This window comes from Thermobia domestica, chromosome 1 (genome assembly GCF_964235325.1).
Source record: "Thermobia domestica chromosome 1, izTheDome1.hap1.1, whole genome shotgun sequence".
In the NCBI taxonomy this organism is placed as follows: domain Eukaryota; kingdom Metazoa; phylum Arthropoda; class Insecta; order Zygentoma; family Lepismatidae; genus Thermobia; species Thermobia domestica.
Genome location: NC_137454.1, coordinates 265565650 through 265590685, shown reverse-complemented (window position 1 = coordinate 265590685; position 25036 = coordinate 265565650). Strand labels below are relative to the sequence as shown.

General features: G+C 36.7%; 1 protein-coding gene across 3 annotated transcripts in view; it reads right to left on the bottom strand.

Annotated features, from left to right (window-relative positions):
• Positions 1-25036, bottom strand: part of LOC145660877 (glutamine--fructose-6-phosphate aminotransferase [isomerizing] 2-like) — a 364008-nt gene that overhangs the window by 249230 nt on the left and 89742 nt on the right. The window contains exon 6 of one of the 3 annotated variants that reach the window (XM_081726310.1): positions 14686-14706. The exons of the other annotated variants lie outside the window; for them this stretch is intronic. Coding sequence (XP_081582436.1) covers positions 14686-14706 — 21 coding nt within the window. The remainder of the gene's footprint in view (positions 1-14685; positions 14707-25036) is intronic. 3 annotated transcript variants of the gene reach the window in all.

Here is a 25036-nt window from a genome sequence, read left to right as displayed (position 1 = left end):
CTAATAATCTATGTTAAGTTTCGGCAATATATATGAGTGCCTTCATTATTATGTGTGACGAAGACAAGGATACAATGCCGAAACGGTAACAGACTACTAATAAGTATCTGCTTTGGTCTGATTATATTTAAGTTATAAGTTGTTCCAAAGTTAGCATGAGCAGAATTCAGATAGAATACCTTTGAGTCAAGGACGAAATGTTAACCACTGGCAGAACAAGAAGGAAGAAGATACCTATACTACAGCAAATAGTTTTCTTAAGAAAATGTTAGATAGTGTGTCTGGTCAAAGGAGGCAATGATGTACACTGCTGCCCACATGTTAATAAGTGTGTGGTGTGGTCAGATATTATCTTTATTTTATTTAAAGCTACCTCTACTACTTTTCCGCCTAGTTCCCTGCAAGTACAACACATTTTTCCTATTTGGATACAAGCTTCTTTACTCTGATAGTGTTAAATCCTATTGATCAACCCTTAGAGAACAGCCTGAATCACTTCATCATCAGTGAACCTTTGACATCCACGAAATTCCTTCAGTCCGAAAAGCTGAAAAACATCTAAAGCCACTCAAAACTATACACCATATTTATCACTGTAATTGGTCAATAATTGTAATAGTTTTGAGAGCCTCTACAGTTTTAAGTTGCTGCGATTGAGAACGACAATTTCAGTTGACACTTCTAAATGATTCTTGTTAATATTCTTCCAAAACTTACCACAAAGCAGAGTAGAGTATGAAACACTTAAAGCTTCCATTTTTAAAGAAATTCCCACGCACACATACACAACGAATACTCTTTAGTCTCATCGCACCGCTACTATAATATGACCCGTGAAATGTGGTACTTCCTTGAGGGCGGGAAAGCTCAATTTTTCAACTGCAGTTTCTTTGTATCAGGCGTGCAGTCATATTAGCATGAATCATAGATCATAACAATGGCGTACAGAAACTTCACACCTTTTTGCTTATACTAATCTATCTGTTCTATACTCTATGTCTTGAACGTTATTTTGCTTTTTTGTCTTATAGAATAACCCAAAAGAATCCCTCGTAGCTAGATGGTTAGAGTACGTTTCTTCGGCGCGGAAAACCCAGGTTTGATTTCTGATGTGAGATCTTGTGGTTCCAATCTCATGTTAAGCCGTAGGTCTACGTCTTATATATATTCGGTGCTGAATGGGACAATAAACTTCACACGTCATCAACCAGTAACATTATTCATTTATTTATTTATTTATTATCTTATTTCCTTAGAGGCCACTTTTCAGCCATCCATGCGTCACAATTTAACTGTGTATTAATAGAATATACGCCTAAAAATAAAGTGTATTTCTTTATACCCGGCTTGATCCGACAATTTCTTCTCGAGTTATGGTTGTTCACATTTTTTGCCAAACTTCTAACTGGTCGCAGCACCGAAAGGAAGTGTTCTTATCATCAAGTTGGTCTGTATGGTGTCGTGTTATGGTATTAGGAACATGCCCTACATGCTGTTGGTAATGTTTCGAAACACAAATTTTTATTAAATATTTGCTATTTTCCTTTCATGCGTTTCTCTACTTCAGTTACTTTACATCATAATATTGAACTTCTGGATTTCCAAACTAACAGATAAGTTTTGAAAAAGGGTTCCTGTACCTACATCGGCACCAGAATGGAAAACATTTTTTCTTATTAAAGCACTGTTTTTTTTACAGCCACTACAGATCACGACACTTAACACTAGTGCTCAGAAATTTCGGATAAACGAGAACCTGCTCGTTACTGCATGCATTTGGTTTTACCCGATCAAATAACTCAGGACAGTTGGTCCGTATTACCCGTTTGTACCGTTGACCCGTATGACTCGTTTGGACCGTTTGAATCGTCTTGCGTATTAAAACTAGGAGTTTTTGGACCCGTCAGAACCCAGACCTGCCAAACTCCTTAGATCCAATATTCATGAATCCTCACACACAAAATACATCGTTGTGTGTTACAATAATCCCTTTTCTTTTTGAGATTAATGGCAAAGTAGGATTATTTCAGCTTAAAAAAGAAAAAAAGAAAAGAAAGAAAAACATTCAAAATGAAAAGTACACATTTTAATCCTCGACAAAAAAGTGTTATTTTTTAATGAATAGCTTTCCGGAGTAGAAGAGAACCTTCGTGACTAAGTAGCAGAACTGCGTGCATCACGTGCGTATCATCCTGAATTTGATTTCAAGTAGAGCATAAAGCCTCGAATAACGCACCTGAACAGGCTTGCCTACGAAATAAAAGTTTAGGCGGTCTCTTGTCGATATGGTGTCGTGAAGGTGACGTCTTGCCTCGGAAAATGTATCTGTTGCTAGTCAAAGGCCTCTGTTTCATCCCAAAATTTTATCTCCTCTCGCCTCGCGGGCAACCCTATTCCTAACTATTGTATTGTATCTTTTATCAGAAGGTTTTGTCTCACATAGCCTCGGCTCCAAAGGAATGTTAAACCCAAACTAATAAATTTTCAAACATGAATAACATAAAAAAAAAAATCTGAAATATTTACATTATTTTACTGGAATATTACACAAAATATTCGTGTATATTGAGAATCTTTGTTGACACGGCGGGAGTAAGGTTTAGCCAAGGCTGTCTTCTGTAGTCAACAAACATTAAATTTAAAAAACACCTTGATATCCTTCTAAGTTAGTGTTACAGATCTTAAGTTGTGTAGAAAAAAAATGGTGTTAATGTATTTAATAGATGGTTTCATGGATAGAATAATCTCAAGAATGTAAGTTGATTTCGATAATACCCTCCCTCTCTGATCAATTGGTATGGCGCCTTACCAACATCTGTACCACTTACCTTTTCATGGAGTTAGCCTACCTTTCACCCTCTTCCTTATTTTTCTATATACAATGTACAGTACGCTGCAAAGTAATACTCAAACCCCATAAAATTCTTTTTCAAATAGAAGTGTTATTGATTTCAAAACGGCATGAGAAGTATATTGAGAACTTAGTAGCGTAGGTATACAATATACGTACACACTTGTTAATAATTCAACATTTCATTGGAACACCTATCTAGCTGTTTTACACTCACTCTCTGATAGCTCTCCATTTTCCACGTATGTGCTTACACCTAGTACACTTTCGGCAAAACTCATATTTGTTCCCAACAAAGTAAGTTTCTTGTCACATTGTGAAACCACGGTACGCTTCCAAACTATGCGATAGCTTTTTACATAGATCGCCTTTAAGAATGCAGTATCAAGAAGGGGACAAGATAGCAGAGCCAAACTAGGCAAGCAAAGACCTAATGCTCAGACAGTAAATGATAAAACATACCGCTCTGTGCGACGCGTGATAAAGTGCAGCGGAGTTTTAGGTATGAGAGGCGTTGTGCAACATCGACCAAACGTGTTCAAGTGGGCAGAGAACGGGGCAACGCGTCGGGCAGAAAAGCAGACAAAAATTATGTCCGGTCTGGAAGTGTAGGACAGCACGTGCAACGTAAGGACGCGTGTTATTCTACTGGAATGTAGTCCCACACAGGACATACACTGAAGGAGCCAAAATCGGTTCCAACACCTCGTCAATGTACTGTTGGGTGGTCTAATGACCCTCAAATGCGTAGAAGGCACGAACGGGCACGGTACTCAAGAACTGTTAGCGGAAACACTGGGCTCTGTATAACAGCCTGCAGTGCTTTGGTCAGTGTGCAAGATATGGCTATCCATCGACCAGAGCCATACCAAAAAGCAGGCTTTTCTCGCGGCCTGTGGTATGGCGTGGTGGTTGAGGTCGGTGTGTCGTTGCGTAGCGCCTTCGTGGAGCCATCGAGCTCAAATTCGCTACACTGGACGCATTCAAATACTGGCACCACTGTCGCGGAATGATATGCTACTATTAGTCCTCGATCAGATGTCGAAACGTGCTGCAAGACCCACCACTAATAAGCATCTTTCGATCATATACACACACACGTTACACCAACCTCCTCCTAACCCAGAACTCCAGCTCTCGCTAGCATCAGCCGTGTTCGTGGATTGCATACCCGACGCCTCTGCTTTTTTTTTTATTTATTTATTTTTAATGGCGCTGTCCTGTTAATAAATTGCTTATCCTTACATTCTGCGAATTTTGGATTTCTTAAGATATCTTCTTCTCGATGAAGCATTTTTAAATGATGAGTGGTGTAGTTTAACGTTCCACAATTAAGCCCGAAGCTAATGGATATGCTGATGATGATAACGAACGAAATGAAGGAGTTGAGAAAGTGGGAGGAAGAGAGAGAACCTAATAAAAAGAACGAACACAGTGTTTGCCTACCTCGAAGCTAACTTAGTGTAAGCTGGAATAAAATCAGGGATCCCACGCACTTGTGCGGATTCAATACTAAATGAGGGATCAGTAGATATATAATTTCCGATTGCAGTAAAGGGTCCGGGTCAGAGACGAAATCTTCAGACGCTGACTATATCACAAACAGGTCCTTGGTATCTCTTACCAAAATGAAGTGAAATGAAATTCCTAGCTTCACATCCCACAATTATGCTTTGAGGTTAAGGGAGACGGTGATGATGACTGAAATGACGGAGCAAAGAAAGTGAAAGGAAACTTGAGAACCCTGAGTAAAGCCACCGACAGGATGTTTATCCACCACCAAGTTAACTTCGCATTAGCTGCGATTCGAACCAGGGAACCCACGCACCAGAAGTGAGAGCTCTACAACTGAACCCTCTATTTCTTACAACTATTAATGAATGGAACCAGTATTAAAACCAGATATTGTACTAGTTTTAAACAACTTCGAGTTGCAGTGGAAGAGTAGTAGCTGGGATGAAATCATATCTTAGGATCCTGATTTATATAAAAATGTAGTATCACTCCATCACTATCTACTACTAATTTTTTCCACTATACGTCGTAGACTTTCACCATTTCGGTTTTGAATAAAAAAACAAAGTTCAAGGGAAGGTTTATGCTTAGGACAATAAATCCATATAAAATGTACACTTCTGGCTCTCTTATCGTTTTGGCTCTATTAGCAATATTAAAACTTGAAATGACAGTAAAATTCATGGAACTCCCGATTGTAACAGAGGATTAAAGTCGAAGACGGAACCTATCCATGAAGTACACCGGATCTTATAAAAAGAATTACTTTTCATTATCTATTACTAGCTCTTTCCGCTGATCTAGTGCCTAGCGCCGTCACCTTTGCTGCATGTGGTGAGACAGCATTGAAGTTTGAACGTATTAAGTGATTCGGATTCCACCTTAAAGTGTAGGTTTACGTCTCCTAAAACCTTTGTGTTGAAGTTGGACGCTAAGATCCAACAAACCATCCAAAAACCTCACTGAGTATTAGTGTTTTTTTCACTATGCGATTGGTGTTGAAACCGGAAGTCATTATTTCTTACCATTTCCGGATTGAGTACAAGAGTAAAGATAAGATATAACTTATTCTTAGGACACGGAAATCATGTCTCTCTATTTCTGACCATTTTTGCACCATGGAGACCAATATTGAAACCGGAAATTGTAGTATATCTCTACCACTTCGCAATACGGGAATAAAGTCGGAGATGGAATTTACCAATGTGGTACTAAATCCATATCAGAAAACTTTTTCTACTATCTGTTACTGTTTTTACAGTATGGCGATCAGTGCTCAATTCGGAAATTCACCCATTTTCGGTTTGAATAGAGAGAAAATTTATTTTCGAATTGATGAATCCACATCAGAAAATAATTACTCTTTGTTTCTCATCACTTTTTTCCATGGAGATTAATATTGATCTCTAGCACTTTCGATTTTGGTAGATACGGGTAGATAAGGGAGGAGGTGGATCATATTCTTGGGACGGTGAATCGATTAGAGCAAACTGCTTTCCGTTATATATTACCGTTTTGTATAACGATCAACTTTAAAACAAGAAATGATTTATTTACACCATTTCTAGTTCGAACAAAGAGTTAATGGGGGAGATGGAATCTATTCCTAGAATACTTAATCGATTCTAAGAAATTGCTTCTCGCTATCTTTTACTATTTTGGCCCTGATACCCTCCAACAGACATAGCCGTACTATAAGTCTTCCCATTCTAACGCAGTACAACTACGATGGGAGAAAATGGACCACAGACTAGTTTTCGATATCTGGGTACTACATAAGTGATGCTATGAAGTGCGAAACTTAAATAAAGGCAAGAATAAGAATAGCGAAATAACCCTTTAGGAGAAACAAAAAGATGTATTTTCTGGGTCCTTGAATAGAGTTCAGTGAAAGATTCGAAGTGTTTTGTATATAGGGGTTGGACAAAAAAATCTAAAACGTTTGCGAAAGTGTGAAAATCATACCTAGTATGGTGTGCGGCCTCTTTTTGCGTCCAAAACAGCTTGGATCCGACGTGGAATGGACGTATACAGCTCCTGAATCGTGGTGTGTGGAATTTTGTACCATCGTTCCTCCAAAACATGCTCCAGTTCCTTAAGGGATGCCGGTGGAGGGTAATGAGACCGCCTTTAACTCAGACCACAATGGCTCAATGATGTTCAGCTCTAGTGATTGTGGGACCCAGGGGAGGTGTGATAGATCCTGGTCATGCTCCTCAAACCATGATTTTACCGTTTTTGCAGCGTGACACTAGGGTGGTCCTTAGGTATATGGGAAAAAATAAATTTTCGAATTTCTTCCGCCGCATCCCTTATTTCTTTTCCTTTGGTGATAGAAACATCATACATAAAATCTCACAAAAATCCAACAACGTTAACCCGTGCCGCAAAGCAGTTGATTTCTGTAAAAAGAAATCCATTTGAATTTCAATGGCACTCGATTTACTATTTGTCAATAAACGTATAATAATTATATAAAATGTAAATAGGACAATATAAAGCTTTCCTCTGTAATTCAGAATTGACTGAGTTTCAAATACAGTCGGTTGGTTATCAGGCATCTAGCTACAAGCATCATGATCATCGTCTGTGTATAACACATGGGCTGAAAAGTCCCGGGCCTAACACATAGATGGCGCTAGTTGTATTGCAGTCACCTTGTTTTCAGTGAATACTAACCTTCACAAGACAGCTGTGAGAATTTCATCATATTCTATTCATTCGTCTGTGAGTTATTGTGCTAAGAGTGACCCTACTTGTGTTAGTTTCAAAACAATGGATCAAAAACAATTTCGTGTTTTAATTTTACACTGCTTCTTGATGGGAAAAAATACCGTTCAAGCGCGAAGCAATGGCTTGAAAAGTGTTATGGGGACTCCGCTCCATCAGAAACAACAATAAAACGTTGGTTTGCTGACTTCAAACGTGGTCGTAGAGACACCGATGATGCAGAACGCAGTGGACGTCCAAATGAGGCAGTAACATCAGAAAACATAAAAAAAAATCCACAAACTTGTTTTGAATGACCGAAAAGTGAAGGTGCGTGAGTTAGCTGACATCGTAAAGATATCAAAAGAACGTGTTGGCTTTATATTGCATGAGCATTTGACTATGAGAAAGCTCTGTTCAAAGTGGGTGCCGCGTTTGCTCACTGTTGACCAAAAACAAGAACGTGTTGATGCTTCTGAGCAGTGTTTGGCCATGTTTAAACGTAACAAACCGGACTTTTTGCGTCGATATGTGACCATGGATGAAACATGGATCCATCACTTCACTCCGGAATCAAAACGATCGGCATCTGAGTGGACAGCAACTGGTGAACCTCGTCCAAAGCGCCCGAAAGCACAACAATCGGCTGGCAAGGTTATGGCCTCGGTATTTTGGGATGTGCGTGGTGTAATATTCATCGACTATCTTGAGAAAGGACATACCATTAACAGTGACTATTATATAGCGTTATTGGAGCGTTTGAAGGCCGAAATTGCAAAGAAACGACCGCATATGGCAAAGAAAAAACTTTTGTATCATCAAGACAACGCACCGTGTCACAAGTCAATCAAAACAATGGCAAAACTACATGAATTGAACTTTGAATTGCTCCCACATCCACCGTATTCGCCAGATTTGGCTCCCAGCGACTACTGGCTGTTCGCAGACCTGAAAAAAATGCTCGCCGGTAAGAAATTTCGCACGAATGAAGAGGTTATCGCTGCAACTGAGGCCTATTTTGAGGCAAAAGATAAATCGTTCTACAAAAGTGGTGACTGATTGCGTTGCTCTTCATGGAGATTACGTTGATGAATAAAGCTAATTTTGAACCAAAAAAACGGTGTTTTCTTTGTTAGGCCCGGGACTTTTCAGCCCATGTGTTATATAGTACTTATGGTAATGCACAGTGTTATGAACCACTGTGGAAAAGATATTTGGATCTGTTTCTCATGCCACTTGCTTCGTTAGTAAAATTTACATGAGTTAGAAATCAATCAGCTAATAAATACAAGTAAAATATTTATGATAATGGCTGCTATTCCAAAAAAATGGACAAAAAATATATTTGAATTGTAGATCGACTTAATGATAACTTTTACTTTTTACGCAAGGTAGCTTTTGCACATCCTAGAAACAAGTTAGTCTTTCATTACTTACAAAAGGAATTGTTTCTGTTCTTCATTTTTAGTTAGAACTGCATTGTGATTTTCCATTAACTTTACGCTCTTTCCGCTGCGTCATTTGTAACATGCAGCTTATCAACTACTTTTTTCCCGAAAAGAAATTCATCATTTGTCGATCAACAAACCGAATCAAGGTCTAGAAAACCTGTAGAAATCCGAAACCTTTCGAAGAACTTCTTCGTGTTTCCTATCTCAAAATCAGCAATTTCTTTTTCTTTTCTTTCTTTTTTCTTTTTTTGCTAGCCTAAAGCTAGCCCCACCCAAGGATTACGCCCTCGACTCGGGAAGAGGTAATCGGGAAAATGGAATATGGACTACTGTTGTTGGGATAAGTGATATTTGTCCATTTATTTATTTATTTATTTAACATTTAATGGTCATTGGATTTTATGATCTTGTGATCATAACATTAGCATAAGGTAGATATGAAATGATTATGTGGTATGAAAGTAATGAGTACGTGCAATACACATCACGACACATAGGTGAGGTTAGAAGAACAAGTGAGGTTATCTTCTCGCCCCGGGGCTACGCGGGGCATTGATGTAAGACAGTTGGTGCCCTGTTAGTACAGTAGGATTACTGTGGATGATGTGATGGAAAGATGAAATGTGAATGAATATCGAGATGAAATGCATCGAGAAGAGGAATATCGGGATGATTCGGAGGGACAGTGTAGCGATAGAGAGTAAAAAGCAGAGATAGAGGGGTGGGGCGTAATTGTGGGAGGGTAACGAAGTCGGCTGCAGTATATACTGTGTCCATGAGTAGAGGGTGGCTCATTGTCAGTCGATGAGTGATATATTTTAACCGAAGATGTTCTATGTGGGAAAGAAGTGTGGGAAAAGTAATGCGACTATAGAGATCGGCAGTGGGGCTAGGTAAGGATATACGGTAAGCGATTCTGAAGGCATGACGTTCTAAGATTTGTAGCTTTTTATAAAAGAAGGGTGCTGCAGGTATCCAGGCTGTGAATCTGTAAGTCAGTACTGGTCGGAGAAAGACTTTATACGTAGTGAGAACTGTAGAGGCGTTGAGACCCCAGTTGGTGCCAGTCAAGCGACGGAGTAGATTAATTCGATTATAGGCTTTGGTCAAAATAGATTTTAAGTGAGGTCTCCAATTCTTTTTCTTCAATATAATCTATTTTACTAGCGTGCAGTTCAAATCGCTTCATCGTTTCATATGAACTGTCACTATTTTTAATTTTTTCTGCTATTTTGTGTTTTGTTCATTATTGATATTCTCGTCAAAAAATAAAAGTGCTCACACTCCTCGGAGAGTACGGTATCAAAGATGTTAGGAAAACTTCAATAAAGTCACTCTCGAGACATCAGAGTTTATGAGTTTGTAAGTTTGAAGGCTCTTCAGAAATTGTAAATCTTGATGTGGTGAACGAGATGCACTGGGACAAGTAAACCAAGCTTTTACATACAACATAAACCAAGCTTTTTAGAACAGGAAAAGTGCACACTTGACGCAGTCCTTCTTCTCCCCGCTCGTTTAATTTAAACTGATTTCTAAAGAGAATATTTTTAAATATCATAAGGGTTTTCCCATCCACTTTGCCTGATGTACAGCTCCAGGGAAACGGAAAGAAATACTTCCAGGAGGCGTAATTCCTAGAAAAATTACTGTAAGCTCCAAAAGTTCTCTATAATCTTCTCTGCATTTCCAAACTTTGAACAGCAAAAACTAGCTTATCTTTCTTCATATTGCAAAGAACTGAATTAACACTTCGATTAGAAATTCATGTAACAAAATTGTTGTGTTGAAATCTCGGCCACTCTTTCTGGAAACTTTTAAAAATTGACACCTCTGGACCGGAGGAAACTGAAACACATTCTTCAAATACATACTTTAATATCAATTCAAAAATGTGATGCCTACACAGAAGATATAAAAGATCTTTTTCCAATTTTTGTTCAAGAAGAATACAAGCTCCATCGATACGTCCAGTATTAGACGAAGTTGTGTCCCAATGCCTCTGCTGTTGCGATTAATATGCGCATGGAGCTCTATCAATCAATTTATAGCGATCAAAAGCCGCAACGAGTCGTGGAGTAATGAAACGTACTTTTCCTCTTCTTCTCGAAGATCCTGTACTATCTCATCAGAATCTACACCTTCCATTGGAACTGTATTTTCTGTGCTGTGGTGAGTATCCTTGATCGGTATTCTTGCTTTAGACCAAAACCTTTCTGTTTCACGAATTGCTAACCGAGCATTCTCTCTTAAAGGTAATTTCACATTCGTATATTATAAAAGAATGCACCAAGCACTTGTCTGTTGGACAGTAACTTACAACCCAATATCTGTTCACTCATATTACCAACGAGGTAAATAGGCCTACCACTACGATAACTGATTTCACTAAACACCGAACACATAATGATCACTTTGTTCATTTAATCACATGTAATGATACAAGACCCACAATGAAACTTCAATTTCCTAAAAATAACAATCATATCAAAAGATCATAAATGCAAAACGAAAGAACACAAATACATGTTACGAGTAGTCTAAAATTATTTCATTTACAATAACAGTTGTAATTAAAAACAAAGGAGAGAACGATTTCGTTGTAAACGCTCGTTAAAAATAATTGTTTGGCATTTATTTATTATTTTAAATTTAATGTTGTTCATAAATCTGCTCCAAATTACTTAGAAGATGGGATTAAATAGAATAATCTAAATATATGGATCTATTGTCATCTATTGAGCAACATAGCAAACTACTGTTTTCTAAATCTTATTCCTATAAAGATTAAAATGTCTTTGCGGCACCATTTATCGTTGTCATAACGAACTCAAATTTACAGATAACACTTTTCTCATTAAAAGGAAAAAGATTAAGGGGTGCGGTCTCAGATATACACAACTTGAGAAATAAGGACCACCCTAGCGTGACACGGTGCCAAATCATCTTGGTAGATGCCATCACCATCAGGGTACAATATTTGGGCCATGGGTAGAACCTGGTCCCCCAAAATGGCCTCATATACCTTAGCATTCATCATTCCATGCAGGGCTATGATGGAACGTGCAGAAAACCACGATATCACTGCCCATACTGTAACAGAACCACCCATGCTTTACAGTTGGGAACAGACAGTCTGTATCATAAGCCTACGACGGTGTTCTCCATACGTAAACACGACCAGTTGTTGGAAACAAGGTGAAGGTAGATTCATCGGACCACATTACGTGTTTCCACTGCTCATGAGTCCACGCCTTGTTGTCCTTGCACCATTGGATACGCCTCTTCGCATTTACTGCTGTGACCAGGGGTTTGCCGATAGCGGCCCTGCCATGAATCTTCATTTTATGAAGTTCCCGTCGCACTGTTTTAAATGAAACCGGGTTCTGTAGGCCGGAATTAAGTTCAGACGTAATTTTCATTGCAGTGGTTCTCTTTCTAGCTGCTACAATCCGTTTTAATGCCCTCCGGTCCCTATCTGACAGAATTGTCTTTCGACCACTGTTGTGCTTTGCAGACGTCGTTTGCCCATGAATTGTGTATGCCCTCGTGACATTGGACACAGTGCCTTTCGATACCCCCACAATGTTTGCCACTGTTGCCACTGAAGCTCCAACCAGACGGGCACCAACGATCATGACTTTTTGGAAGTCTGTCAGGTCGCCCATTTTACCGCACCACTTTCACACCCCGACACTCACAGATGAACTGGTTACTGCTGACGGAAGAGGAAGGTCCACATGACACATTGAAAACAAAGAACGATCGGCAACCGCAACACGTGTTGTACAGTGGAGGGCCAAACTAACGTCTCCTGTATGAAGTGTTTTTAATTTTTTTTGTCTACCCCCTGTAGAGTATTGCACTCTATGGGACATATGAACATTACGCAAAAGCAATACAAAACGACTAAAAAAATTTCGAAATGTGGGTGTGGAGAAGAATGGAGATTAGCTAGGGCGAGCGGAAAACTAATAAGGAAGTGTTAGGAGTAGTAGAGGAGAAAAGAACAACTGTAGATATAATTGAAAAGAGGAAGAGAAACTGCTTGGGACATTGACCTAAATGGGACTAGATTACGAGGAACGTGCTAGAGGGTATAGTAACAGGAAAAGGAGGGAGCTGGCGATAGAAACTACAGTTGATGGACAGTATTAAAACAAAAATACCGTGCATGAAGGCGAAGAGAGAAATTGAAGATGGTGGTGCATGGAAGCTTCACAGTTGCAGCAAGTGACCTACCAATAATGGCAGAATACCTAAGATGATGATGAATACGTTAGGATAGAATAGGATTTTAGATTTCTGGGCTTTCGGCACCTAAGGGAGGGATGACGTCCCTCGGCGATCATACAATCCGGGAAAAGAGAAGGAAGGAAGCGGCCTGGGACCTATAAGTTAGGTACCACCCCTACATTTGCCTGGTATGAATGAGGAAAACCCAGAAAAAAACCTCATTCAGGGTGGCTGCCTGAAAAAGCGTTTTACAATTTTTCGACCGAGTGACCCCACCGGGAATCGAACCTGGGACCGCTCACACCGAAGGCGAGAGCGTTAGCGATTACGCTACGCGTGGCCACAAAATGATGATGAATACGTGTATCATAGTTTGGAAGTCTAAATCTGTGGGCACAAGTGACTAAGTCTCTCTGCCTGTCATATTACATAGTAAAAGAAAACTGTAATTTATTTAAAGAATTTGTACAAAAGTTACTGAAAGACAACTTTATTGGCCTCGTATATCTTTTGGAGTTGATTGTACAGTACATATCAACATTTTTGTACGGAAATTAGTCTAATTGCTCCTTCAATCTCTCTATTCGATGACTAATGTCAAAAACCAAATAAACAAATAAATAAGTTTAAAAAAATAAAACTTTTGAATTTCATGCTGTTTTTTTTTTGTTCTTTTATGAGTTTGTTTTTTCTTTTAATTCTGCAACAAAAATGTCGAAGGTGTAACTACCAATCTAGCTCTGATGTCCTATTTTTTTCGTCGCATAGATTTATCGGCACAAAGAGCTGGAAAACGCATTCTTACACATTTCTTTAGCCATTTATTCACAAGAGTAGCGCTAGAAGTTGGCATGTACGTAGAAATTTATTTTGGGGACGAGGAGATTCAAGATGAGTATAAATTATATTAACATTTGTCACATTACCCCTCAACTTAGAATAACTCTACAGAAAAGTTCGGATTTCGGGGGAAAGCACCTTCGGCATTCACCTCTGTGTACGTACCTGGTTAGAAGTACAGGAAGAGGTAAGCATTTGATTCAGTACTGCAAAAATTGTTAAAACCAGATGGTATACAAACCAATAGTTAAGAAGAAAGCATATTTTTGTGTAAAAACTATCAAATTAGGACCAATATTCCGAATCAACAATCACAATTGTGTAGTGGAAATGGAAAAGGCTGAAAGTGCCAAAAAATAAAAAATCGATTTTTTGCATGGAATGTGTTGTAAACGACATCGCCAATAACCTAGAGAAGGTCCAAAGTGCCAGAAAAATTCCTACTAGTTTCTAGAGCACTCGCAAGGAGCAGCACCTTAAAGGATAAAGTACAGTTTTAGGAAGTTTTTATTGAATACTGGAAATTTTACTTTGTGGCACTTTCAGCCTTTTCCATTTCCATTACTCAATTATTAAGAATACAATCATCCTACATTTCTTGTTCGGGTTTGTGTTTATCTGAAGCATTCATTAGGTTTACAGGTTCTTTCTGTCTAGTAGGTCTATCGGGTCGAACGATCCAAACGGGTTGAGCAATCCAAATGGGTTCAAACAGGTCAAATGGTTCAAACGAGTCTCATGGATCATATGATCCTATTGGAACAACCCGTTTCATAGGGTAAAAACGCAATATACATCCAACGGACGGTCGGTATGTCCAGAATCAATTTAATTTTCCGAGCACTACTTAACATTAAACCAGATCACACACGAAGACAAGACAGCAACTCTTTCATTCATTCATATCTATATTAAAAACAATTTTATCATAAATAAAATTTAACACAATAGAAAGAAATTCTCACTTTGTATATGCAAATGAAGCAGAAAACAATGGCATGCAAATATTCATATAAAGGCATAATATAAATAAATAAAGCAAATAAAACGTATGTATATCACGTTAAAAAATAAAAATAAGACTACCTTCTGACAGATTGTTTTCACCTGGAAGAAGGGATATCCAGATGGAAAAGATCATGCAAAATAAAATAAAAGAAAAAAAATTAAAAAAGATGTTGCACCAAATCAAACACAATTATTTATCACAATCCTAAGTAAATGCAGCAGTTACAAAAGACGAGTATAAGAAAGATTTGCTAAACACACATCTGCGTAAACACATTTAAACTACATATATTTTCCATTGTAAGTCATGCAATTGTGAAACAGTAATATTAGTAATACAAAGAAAAAATTAAGAGGTTAGAGAGAATGGCTGTTAGTTATCATAGAAGACATATTATCTTTCCTAACGAAAAGAACAAAATAATAAAGCAAAACGATTTCAACAAGTGCCAATATATTACGATTTTTCAATTTCTTTAGAACTTCACGAGTCATTTGTTAATTGATGATGTGCATATTCTTTGGTTTCTTGCCATTTCTACCCAAGTATATTACTGAAGACAGATTTCTTTATCAAGAGTATTCTATTTGCTATTTTAAAAGTAAATGATATTTGTTTATTGTTCAAATAACAAAACTTATAACCAGTGCTATTACGTTTCGAATCTTGAAGTGGAAGTTTGATAAGAGCATTTCAGTGAAATTATATAACCTAACATTCCATATTAAACCGAGACTTCAATTCTAATATTACTTAACATATATCAACATTCCAACTAGAATATATGCATTTTTTTATTTGGTATTTTTCAGTTGTTTTCAATTTCAAATAGCTATGGATGTTAAAGTTTGCTGAATACTTATCTATTTTTCCTATTTTTGTTTTTACAGCTCACAATCTATCTACCTTATGTATTGGAGTCATGTTCATTAAGCAATCCAAATACAGCTTTGCTCCGGAATCCAAACGCCCAAGAAATAGAACAACTTGGAACAGGACGAAAAATTCGAGGAAATTTTTGCCTCAGAATACGAATGCTGCTTCGGAATTCGAACGCTCAGCACGTGTTTTGTCTGTTTCTGCGTACGTTTCCCCTGTGTACTAACGCGCTTTATTCTTCACTTTGTTATCGAAAGCTGGAGTGAAAGCATATACTGTAATTTTGTCTGTTAATTTTACGCCTTTATACCTCTTTGTATAGTATATTTGCAATGATCCTAAAAGGGTTATTTTTATTCAAGTATTAGTTATTAATTATTCATATTTCACCTAAAAAATAAAATCAGTGTATTTACTATTAAAATCATTCGAATTCGTGGTATAAAGGAACAGATTAATGCAGTTTTTACTATTTTTAAGACAAACACTTGTCTTGGAACTCGAACAGGGCGAACTAATTTAGTTTCCAAGGTAGCCTGTATTTTTTTACTACCTATACTACTAAATATATCGATGAAACAACTCCTAGCGCCCGTGTATGTCTTTCTATGAAGCTTTTATAATGATACCACATAAATATTAGCGACGCTAAGCTGAGACTCAAAGAAATATTAACGTAACTTATACACTGTTTCTGCTAGCATTTCACAAGATCACACTGAATCGGAAACGCTACTGTCTCCTTCTTTAGTAGTAATTTCCAAACCTGAATTTAAGGAATCCGTAAGAAATTTCCAGCAAGAAAAATGTGGAACTGAAAACTAAAACAAGAAATAAAACAAATATATATATATATATATATATATATATATATATATATATATATATATATATATATATATATATATATATATATATATATAAATAGAGAACACGAATATATATCACAAAATTAATCATTCACGGAAATAAATGACTATCTGAAGTCACGATCCATTTTTTCCTTTTACTGTTAAGGTTGCGAAGGAAAATGTATTCTCGGTACCTTGATAAACACAAAAACAAACGTATCAATATATTTATCGCAAAAAGTGAAACGTACACGCATATATGAACAAAAAAATGAAAGAAAAGAAAAGAAAAAAGTGCATATATTGTACTGACTTTCAAAACCATCGTTTTCTTTATGTAGTCGAATTTCTGAAACGTCTCCACAGGAGGAAAGATTCTAACAAACATACTTATATTTTTGCCTTTTGTTGTTTAACATTAGACTTTCTTTCATTGCCTACATTGTTAATAGAATATTCTACTATAGCATGAAGGGAATATAACTAAGGCCTACAGGGAATACTACCACAACTCTGAAATAGAGAATTCTCTTCGAAGAAAGAGGTTATCGTGGATTCAAATCTTCAGACGAAATATTTTAGTCTTTTTCAGACAAAATTATCGCAGTATCCCAATAGTTATTTCTTACACTAATTTACATATATATGAAGTAAACACTAAAAACTATCTATTTCAATACTGGAATTGCAAACTCCGCCTGTGGCAGTAGTCGAGATAATGAAGAGGTAAACAAAAAAGTTGGTAAACCAAAGACTGCCGATTGAAACCCAACGTAAAAACTAAGTTTCATTTATTTATTTACTTAAATGGAATTATGGAAAAAGAAATATATTTGAAAGGGTTGATAGCAAGTATCATACAAGTCAGAAAAACTTTGACATGATGTCATATATACCAGGAAACACTTAGCTTCATGATACACTCATGACCAGTCAGCCTGCAGTAGTAAGTGAAAATGGACGGTTCTGTATGAAGAAAAGCAGCCTCTTGAATGCTAGGAAGATGGTTGAAGTTTAACAGTCCTTTTAAGCATCGAGGCTACATGGGACGTAGACATACGGTTTAAAGTGGAATCCAAAACAGTTCAATGGGTTTAAATTTCAAGCTTTTCCCAAATGGAATCGAACACGGGGCCCTATTCATTAAATGTGCGCGCTAGCTACTAAATTAATGGGAGGCTACCCTTGTATGCATTCCTTGTTCAGATACTAATTCAAAGTAACAAATCGTACCCAAAGAATAAGACTGCCCTAACTCAAAGAAGTTTTTATGTTGTTATCAATTTTTAATATGCATTAGTTTTAATTTGTGGGCCATTCCATATGAAATCAACAAATCAAGCTGGCTCATATGTTTTTCATTTTCTTCAAATTTTGTACAAATGTTTTGGTACTAAGACATAACACATCTGTAAAATTTTACAATTCTACCTCAAAGGGAACTCTTGTAGGAGCCATTCGAAATTTGGTAGTTTTGTGCAAGAAAGGCCTAAGTCCGCGCTCGACTTAAATTACTGAAACCGCTAGATCTTTGGTGATATTGAAGCTATTTGAAAATAGTTTTCACTAAAACAATCTCAGAATTTTGTAGCATTTAAAAAATTGCAGTAATTAACTGTTCACGTGTGGTTAAGCATATGAATTTCACCATCAAAGAGAACAAACGAAGAAAAATTATGTCAACATTTAGCAGTTATTTCTGAAAAAGACCCACCTAACATCAGCCTCAAATTTTCAAAGTAAGTAGCTCTGGTGCTCCCTCTTTCACATATTTTAAAAAAAAAAAAAAAAAGGTGTTTTTTGGTATGTTCAAGAAAAAAAAATGACACAATGTAAGTTAAGGGCGCTTTTTGCAGAAAACCTCGAAATTTCCAATGACTGTTTCTAGTTTTTCATGCTGAAAATGTTTATAATTGTCAAGACTGAGGTGATTTAATAAATGAATTGAGCCAGGAATTTGAAGCTTTAAGTACAATTGCTGAAAGGACTCAGACTCTGTTATTAGTTCCAAAATCATGGACTACTATGAAAACTGTTGAAACATTTCAATCAACGGAGTATCTCGATCGTAAACCGCAAAAGATCAAAAAGGAGCATGGTCTTTTAGCTAAAACTGGTTTAGATACGACTTAGTATTCCTGCAAACATCTTTAATTTAGAAACAAAATTTTACAACAGTGATGAAGTGCCCTGAAATGCTGGATTCAGTGTTAGTGATAACGGATAATGGAAAGGAAAAACGGCAAAAGAGACTTCTTTTATCGAACATAAATGAAATTTGCCAGTTTTTAAAAAGGAAACATTTCAGTGTCTGAATTAACTTATCCAAGTTTTACGAACTTCAGAACAAAGAATGTGTGAATATTGATGCAAAAGGAAGCCACAATGTGTGCGTTGTGCTATTCATCAGGATGTGAAAACGCTATTGCATAACGTTTACTTTAATGAAAAGTACACATATCTCATCAGCAAGAACGAGAATGTGATATTAAATCAGAAAACTATGCTGCGGGGGCGCAATAAGTGTCCTCTGTATAGAACCTCATCGACTACTTACAGGGTTCCCACAAAAAAGTGAAGATCGATTTCCCTTACTTCCCCTGACACAAATTCTTGTTTCCCCCGACATAAATTCTTGAATATAAATGGGAATATATGAGGTAAGTTCTATCATACACTTTTCTAACGGCCTCCTTCATCCCCGTAGTCGTCCAACAGACACCTTTAGTTACCAATTACATACTAGTTATGTTCAGTATAAGTAATTGTTATTTACACGAAATTTAACATGTAACTAATTAATAATGTATGTATGATACAGAAACACATACCTTGACACTGCAAAATACTTTTTTTTCTAGCTTGAAAAAACAATAAAAAGCGCTCAAGAATATATTGCCAACTCTCCCTGAGCCAAATATATTATTATCAGTCCTAATAGTACCAACTCTGAAACATATTAATCCTCATACTTAAATTTTTAAACAGAATTTTGTTTTGCTTTCAGTTTTTGAATTTGTTCTACGAGCGCGTCTTGTCCTTGTTTGTAACATGTTTCTATTTGTTTCTTCCTTCTTCCAATTTCTTAACTTCAGCACTTCGTCTTCTTCTTTTACGTTTGATTTTACTTTCCTCTGCTCTTTGGATTTGTTACTGTTTAAGGTATTCATCATAACGACTCCGAACTGAACGAACTGAGAGAAGCATTCTTCGATCAATAGGAACACATTCCACACCTCCATAGTACATATGAGTAATTTCATCATGCACCTGCCTCTGTGCTCTTTGTACCAGAGAATCTTCGATTTGGTTTTCTAAAATAAGTGTCTTATTGACTAAGAACCCGCCCTTAAGACATTGCCATGGGACAAAATTAACCATATTTTCACAACATGCCACAAATCGGAAATATTCTTGTTTCTTAGACATTACCTTTACAAAGAAGTCATTTAACTTGATGCTGCCCATCTTCTCTTCGTATTCTCTGAAGTCAACTGCAAGGAGACCTTTGGATTTCAGTAAAGACATAAATTGATACTTTGCTTTCTCAGGTACAGAATCAGATATTGTTATGCTCGTGAAGAGTTTGTAGGATGTGTTTCATCCTAGTCTGAGCAAGTTTTGAATTGTTCATTTGCAGCTTGGGATCCAAAGCTGACAGAGCACGTACTAGTTTGTACTTCAGAGGATCCTTTCCACAATCTTCTTGATTGTGGCGAGCAAAACGTTTCGACAGTCAAGCCTGAAAGCTAGTTTATCTTTATCTGATGGCTTCAGTTCTTTCACTAGTTTCCTTTAAAATCAATATCCAGCTTTATTACTTCTAGTAAATTTTCATTTGCAATCAAATACAAAGAAAGAAGCTTCACTGCACTGTCAGCAAGTTTCGTAATGCTTTGTTTGATACAACGACTCATTAGATTCCTTAAGAGAGATAGAAGTTCTGAGTAGAGGAAACAAACAAATGTCTCAAGATTCTAGAATTTCCTTTAAAATGATTCGCACACTACTGTGACAGTTTTGAAGAAACATAATTTATACTTCATGAATTGTCCTGCATATTTACGTTCCCTGACTTTCCATAAAATTTTACGCAAAATGCATGATTTCCCTGACATGTTTTCATTTTCCTGACATACCCTGATTTTCCAGAATGTGGGAACCCTGCACTTAGGTACATTAGAAGAACTGGTTCACTCAGAAGATATATCGTACAAACTCAATGGGTTCAAATTTACAGAACTCAAATTGAGATAATGATTAAAGATACAGACGACCTCATTGAAATTTGGGTAGGAAAAAATTGACAAATTAGCGCAGCATCACTTCATAGCCAAATCCCAGAGCGACTACTTCAAACACACACAAAAAGAGACTTTGGATGACAAATCATGCTTAATCATGGTTGATTTTGCTGAAAACTATTCCTATATTATTCAATATTAAACTTAAGAGTACCACTGGACCAACATTCTACTCAACCGTGCAACATTTTAATCCTTTTGGAATATACTACCAAGATCTTGTAACTTCTGTTATCAAATGTCTCAGTTGTGTTGTGTCAGTGATATGTTAAAGCACGATACAGTTACATTTTATGTTTTCCAAGTTATTCTTTTGAAGTACGTTAACGATGTTTTTCCTCAGATTAAACAGGTCATCTACTTTAGAGATGAGTCAGCAGACGAATATAAAAACTATACAGTAAAAGCTCTTTATTCGCGCAGTATATGTTCCATAAATATGCCGCGAATACAGAAACCGTGAATACGGAATGGTAATTTATATGGAATTATAGGGGATAAAAAAACAAATACATATATAAAAAAATCAATTTACTGTAATTGAAGTTTTTGACCATATTGATTATTATCTTCAGGCTTAGGCAATGGTTTGAAGAATTTTGTAATTTTTTCTTGCTTGGCAGTTTTTAAAAGCTCCTTCAATTCAGACTGATATTCAGCAGTGGCATTAGCAATTTGCCTCTTAAAAATAAGACTTTGTTCCATAGACGGATCAATTTTCATAAAGAAATCACAAAGCTCATTTGCCATTCTTAAACCTTCACTAAGATTTTTCAAATTAAATGTCACGTTTCCAGTGCTTGTTAAAGCCTCTTCTTCAATGGGCTGTGAATTTAACATTTCCTCCAAGTCGTTTTCAGTCAAATCTTCATCTTGCGATTCAAGCAATTCCTGAATGTCACTTGATTCTATCTGTTCGAACCCATCTCGTCCTATTCCATTCGCAATTTCAGCTATGTTTGCAGTCAAAGTTTGAATTTGCACACATTCTTCGTCATTTTCCGCAGTCAGAGCAGGCCACAGTTTTTTCCAGCATGACTTCAATGTGTGTGGCTTCGGTTCTTCCAATGATTCTTTTATGTTTACGATGCATTTTGCTATGTCAAATTTTTTCCAGCATTCCTTAATATTCATATCAGGATTACATTCCATATTATCCAATACGATTTTGAAGGTTCGTCTAATGTAATAGAGCTTAAAGGCCTGGATTATTCCTTGGTCCATAGGTTGAAGCAAAGTCGTCGTGTTGGAGGTAAAAATGTCACTTTTATATTTGGCTGCATAGTTTCAAGTTCGTGAGGATGACCTGGTGCATTGTCCAAAACTAGAACTCTTTTAAAGTCTAAATTCTGTTTTTTTTTTCTTTTTTTTTTTCTTTTAAAGTTTCAACTTCAGAAACAAAACAATTTCGGAACCACTCACAAAAAATAGCGCTTCTAACCCACGCTTTCTTATTAGCACGCCAAAACACTGGCAGGTTGTCCTTGTTTTGATTTTTTAAAGCCCGAGGATTTAACGATTTGTAAAGCATCAGTGGTTTAATGACACAATCTCCAGATGCATTAAAACATAGCAGCAGTGTAACTCTATCCTTTGCTGCCTTAAATCCAGGAGCAGACTTTTCGCTCTTTAGAAATGAATGTTTTGTTTGGCATTCTCTTCCAAAACAGTGCTGTTTCGTCTGCATTAAATACTTGCTCAGGTTTGTATCCTCCATCAGCTACTAAGTTTGCAAATTCTTCTGGATATCGTTCTGCTGCAGCAGTGTCTGTAGATGCAGCTTCTCCAACGATTTTAATGTTATGCAATGATTGTCTCACCTTAAATTTATTGAACCAACCTTCCAATGCTTGAAATCCCCAATCTGTACATTCACCACTACAACTACCATCAGGTTCTTTAAAATGAGCGTAAAGACGCTTTGCCTTCTGCCGGACCATTGGACCACTCAGGGGCACCCTTTTTTGATTGCGGTCTTCGATCCATAATGACAACGCCACTTCCATTTTTTCTATTGCTGGATCACGAACAATTTTTGCTGACAGTGAAGTTGAAGCTACAGACAACCTTATTTTATCTTCGGATTTTTTTATTGACCGTACAGTTGATTCGTTGACATTGAATGAGCGTGATATGGATGCAAACGACTCTCCAAGGCGATATGGATGTAAACGATCAAGCATTTCTATTTTCACTTTAAGCGGTAACAGATTTTTTTCGTTTCGAAACTCGTTTTTTTTTTTTTTTTTTTTTTTTTTTTTTTTTTTTTTTTTTTTTTTGACATTACTGTATAAATTAGGAAGACAGCGGTAGAGACGTGTCCCTGGATCAACAATTTTTGTAACGAACGGAAAGACGAAACAATAAAACACGCAAAGCGGCTCTTACCGAAGGACGGAACGTCTAATAATGTGGCGGAATTTAAAAATATACTTTATTCATTGAGTAATAAGGTTGCTTTCATTTTGTTTGTTTACATTCTCAAAAACACCGATCGCGGCGAAGGCGATTTATGTCAAAGTCCGAACCAATACAGCGGCGATATCATTTAACAACATACTTTAGGCAAAGTTGTAATAAGGTCTATTTTACATTTTATCAGTCCATTTGACGGCGTTTCCAATAAGAATCCAACCCAATACCCTTTGTAATTTTTTTTATTATGTATGTATGTGCGTACTGATTAGATCCGCGAATAAAGAAATCTTTAGCCGCGAATATAGGAATTGGGTCGCATTTTTTTAATCCGCGAATAGGAAAAACGCGAAAGAAAGAAGCGCGAATAAGATTTTACTGTATAAAAAACTTTGTCAACTTATGCCTCCATGACTGATTTTGAATTCACTTGTGAGTGGAACCATTTTGCCATAAGCCATGGCAAAAGTGTTTGCGATGGTATAGGTGAGACGCTGAAATGTCTAGTGAGACATGTTGGTTTACAGAGGCCAGTGAATAACCGATTGTTGCTGTTGTCGATTTCTTCGAATTTTTCAAACTTTTTTTTAAAATTTTTTTTATTGATTTTATTTTTAACGGAAGATGTTGAAAACGTTCGTCCAATGCTTCAAAAGAGACTGGAAATGCCATCACGCTGCAAGGGGCACGTGAAAATCATCATGAACACGATCAGTCTGTCAAAACTTGAAGTCTGTCGTGTATCTTCTTCAAAGACAATGTTCACTCTAAATAGTCGAGCAGAATCCAAAGACATTAACCTTTCATATGAGCAACTTACTGTATGCATTTATGAAGAGAAATGGTGATTGGAAGAATAGTTGCGAATTCACAGAAACATCGTGACTGTAATGTGAATTTCCTTCATCCATCCCCATGGACTCAAGAAAATATTTTTCTGACCAAAAGTATTTGACACATGCTGGTTTCCATATGGAAACTGCATCATTAATATTGGAGTACCCAGTATTTCAACTGGTACTGAGAAATTACAGCGTTTCTGAAGAAGAAATTCAAGTAAGACCTTCTCTGAAACTGGTGATAAGAAATCTTAGGCTTAATATTTCAAATTGCTTACAATTAACCAAACATGTAAATGTTAGTTGTGTATTATTTGGCGTTAGTTCACTACAGTTCAAGGTTTCTTTTATTAAATCAATCAAACAGCACTATATAGCAGTCGTCCTTTCAGAGAAAATGTTCCGCGGGAAGGACTCAATATTCTGGGGGGGCACTGCTGGTACTATTCTATTTATTCTTACATTATAGACGTATTGTTGTGATGGCCTCCGAGAGGAAGGCATTCTCAGAGCTCCGGGGGAGCAGTGCCCCCCCAAAAAAAAGTCTGGAAGAAACACTGCTATATAGGCTGCGTAATAGGCACATAACTGTTTTAAAATACCTTTATAAACTACATTTAAGGTAAGAGTTTCTACTTTTTTCCCAATAAGAACCATCAACCATTGTAAAGGAACACACTTAACCATGCAAGTCGTATTGTTAGAAAATTAAATATGAGACTTGAACTATTTTTTCTTCAACATACATACATACATATATATATATATATATATATATATATATATATATATATATATATATATATATATAAAACTATGTTTTATATAATAATGAGGAATACCAGGGCTACTTATTTCGAAAATTTGCGGTTGATGTTAGGTGGACCTTTTCCAGAAATAACTGCCAAATTTTGACATTATTTTTTTCTTTGTTTTTTCTCTTTGATGTGAAATATCAAATGCTTACTGACGCTGACACTGAATAAAGCATTTCAGGGCACTTTATCCATGTTGTACAATTTTGTGATTGTTGCGATGTGTGTGTTTGCAGGAATACTATGTCCTACCTAAACCAGGTTTAGCTAAAATACTATGTTCCTCTTGATCTTTTGGGCTTTATGAACGAGATACTCGGTTGTT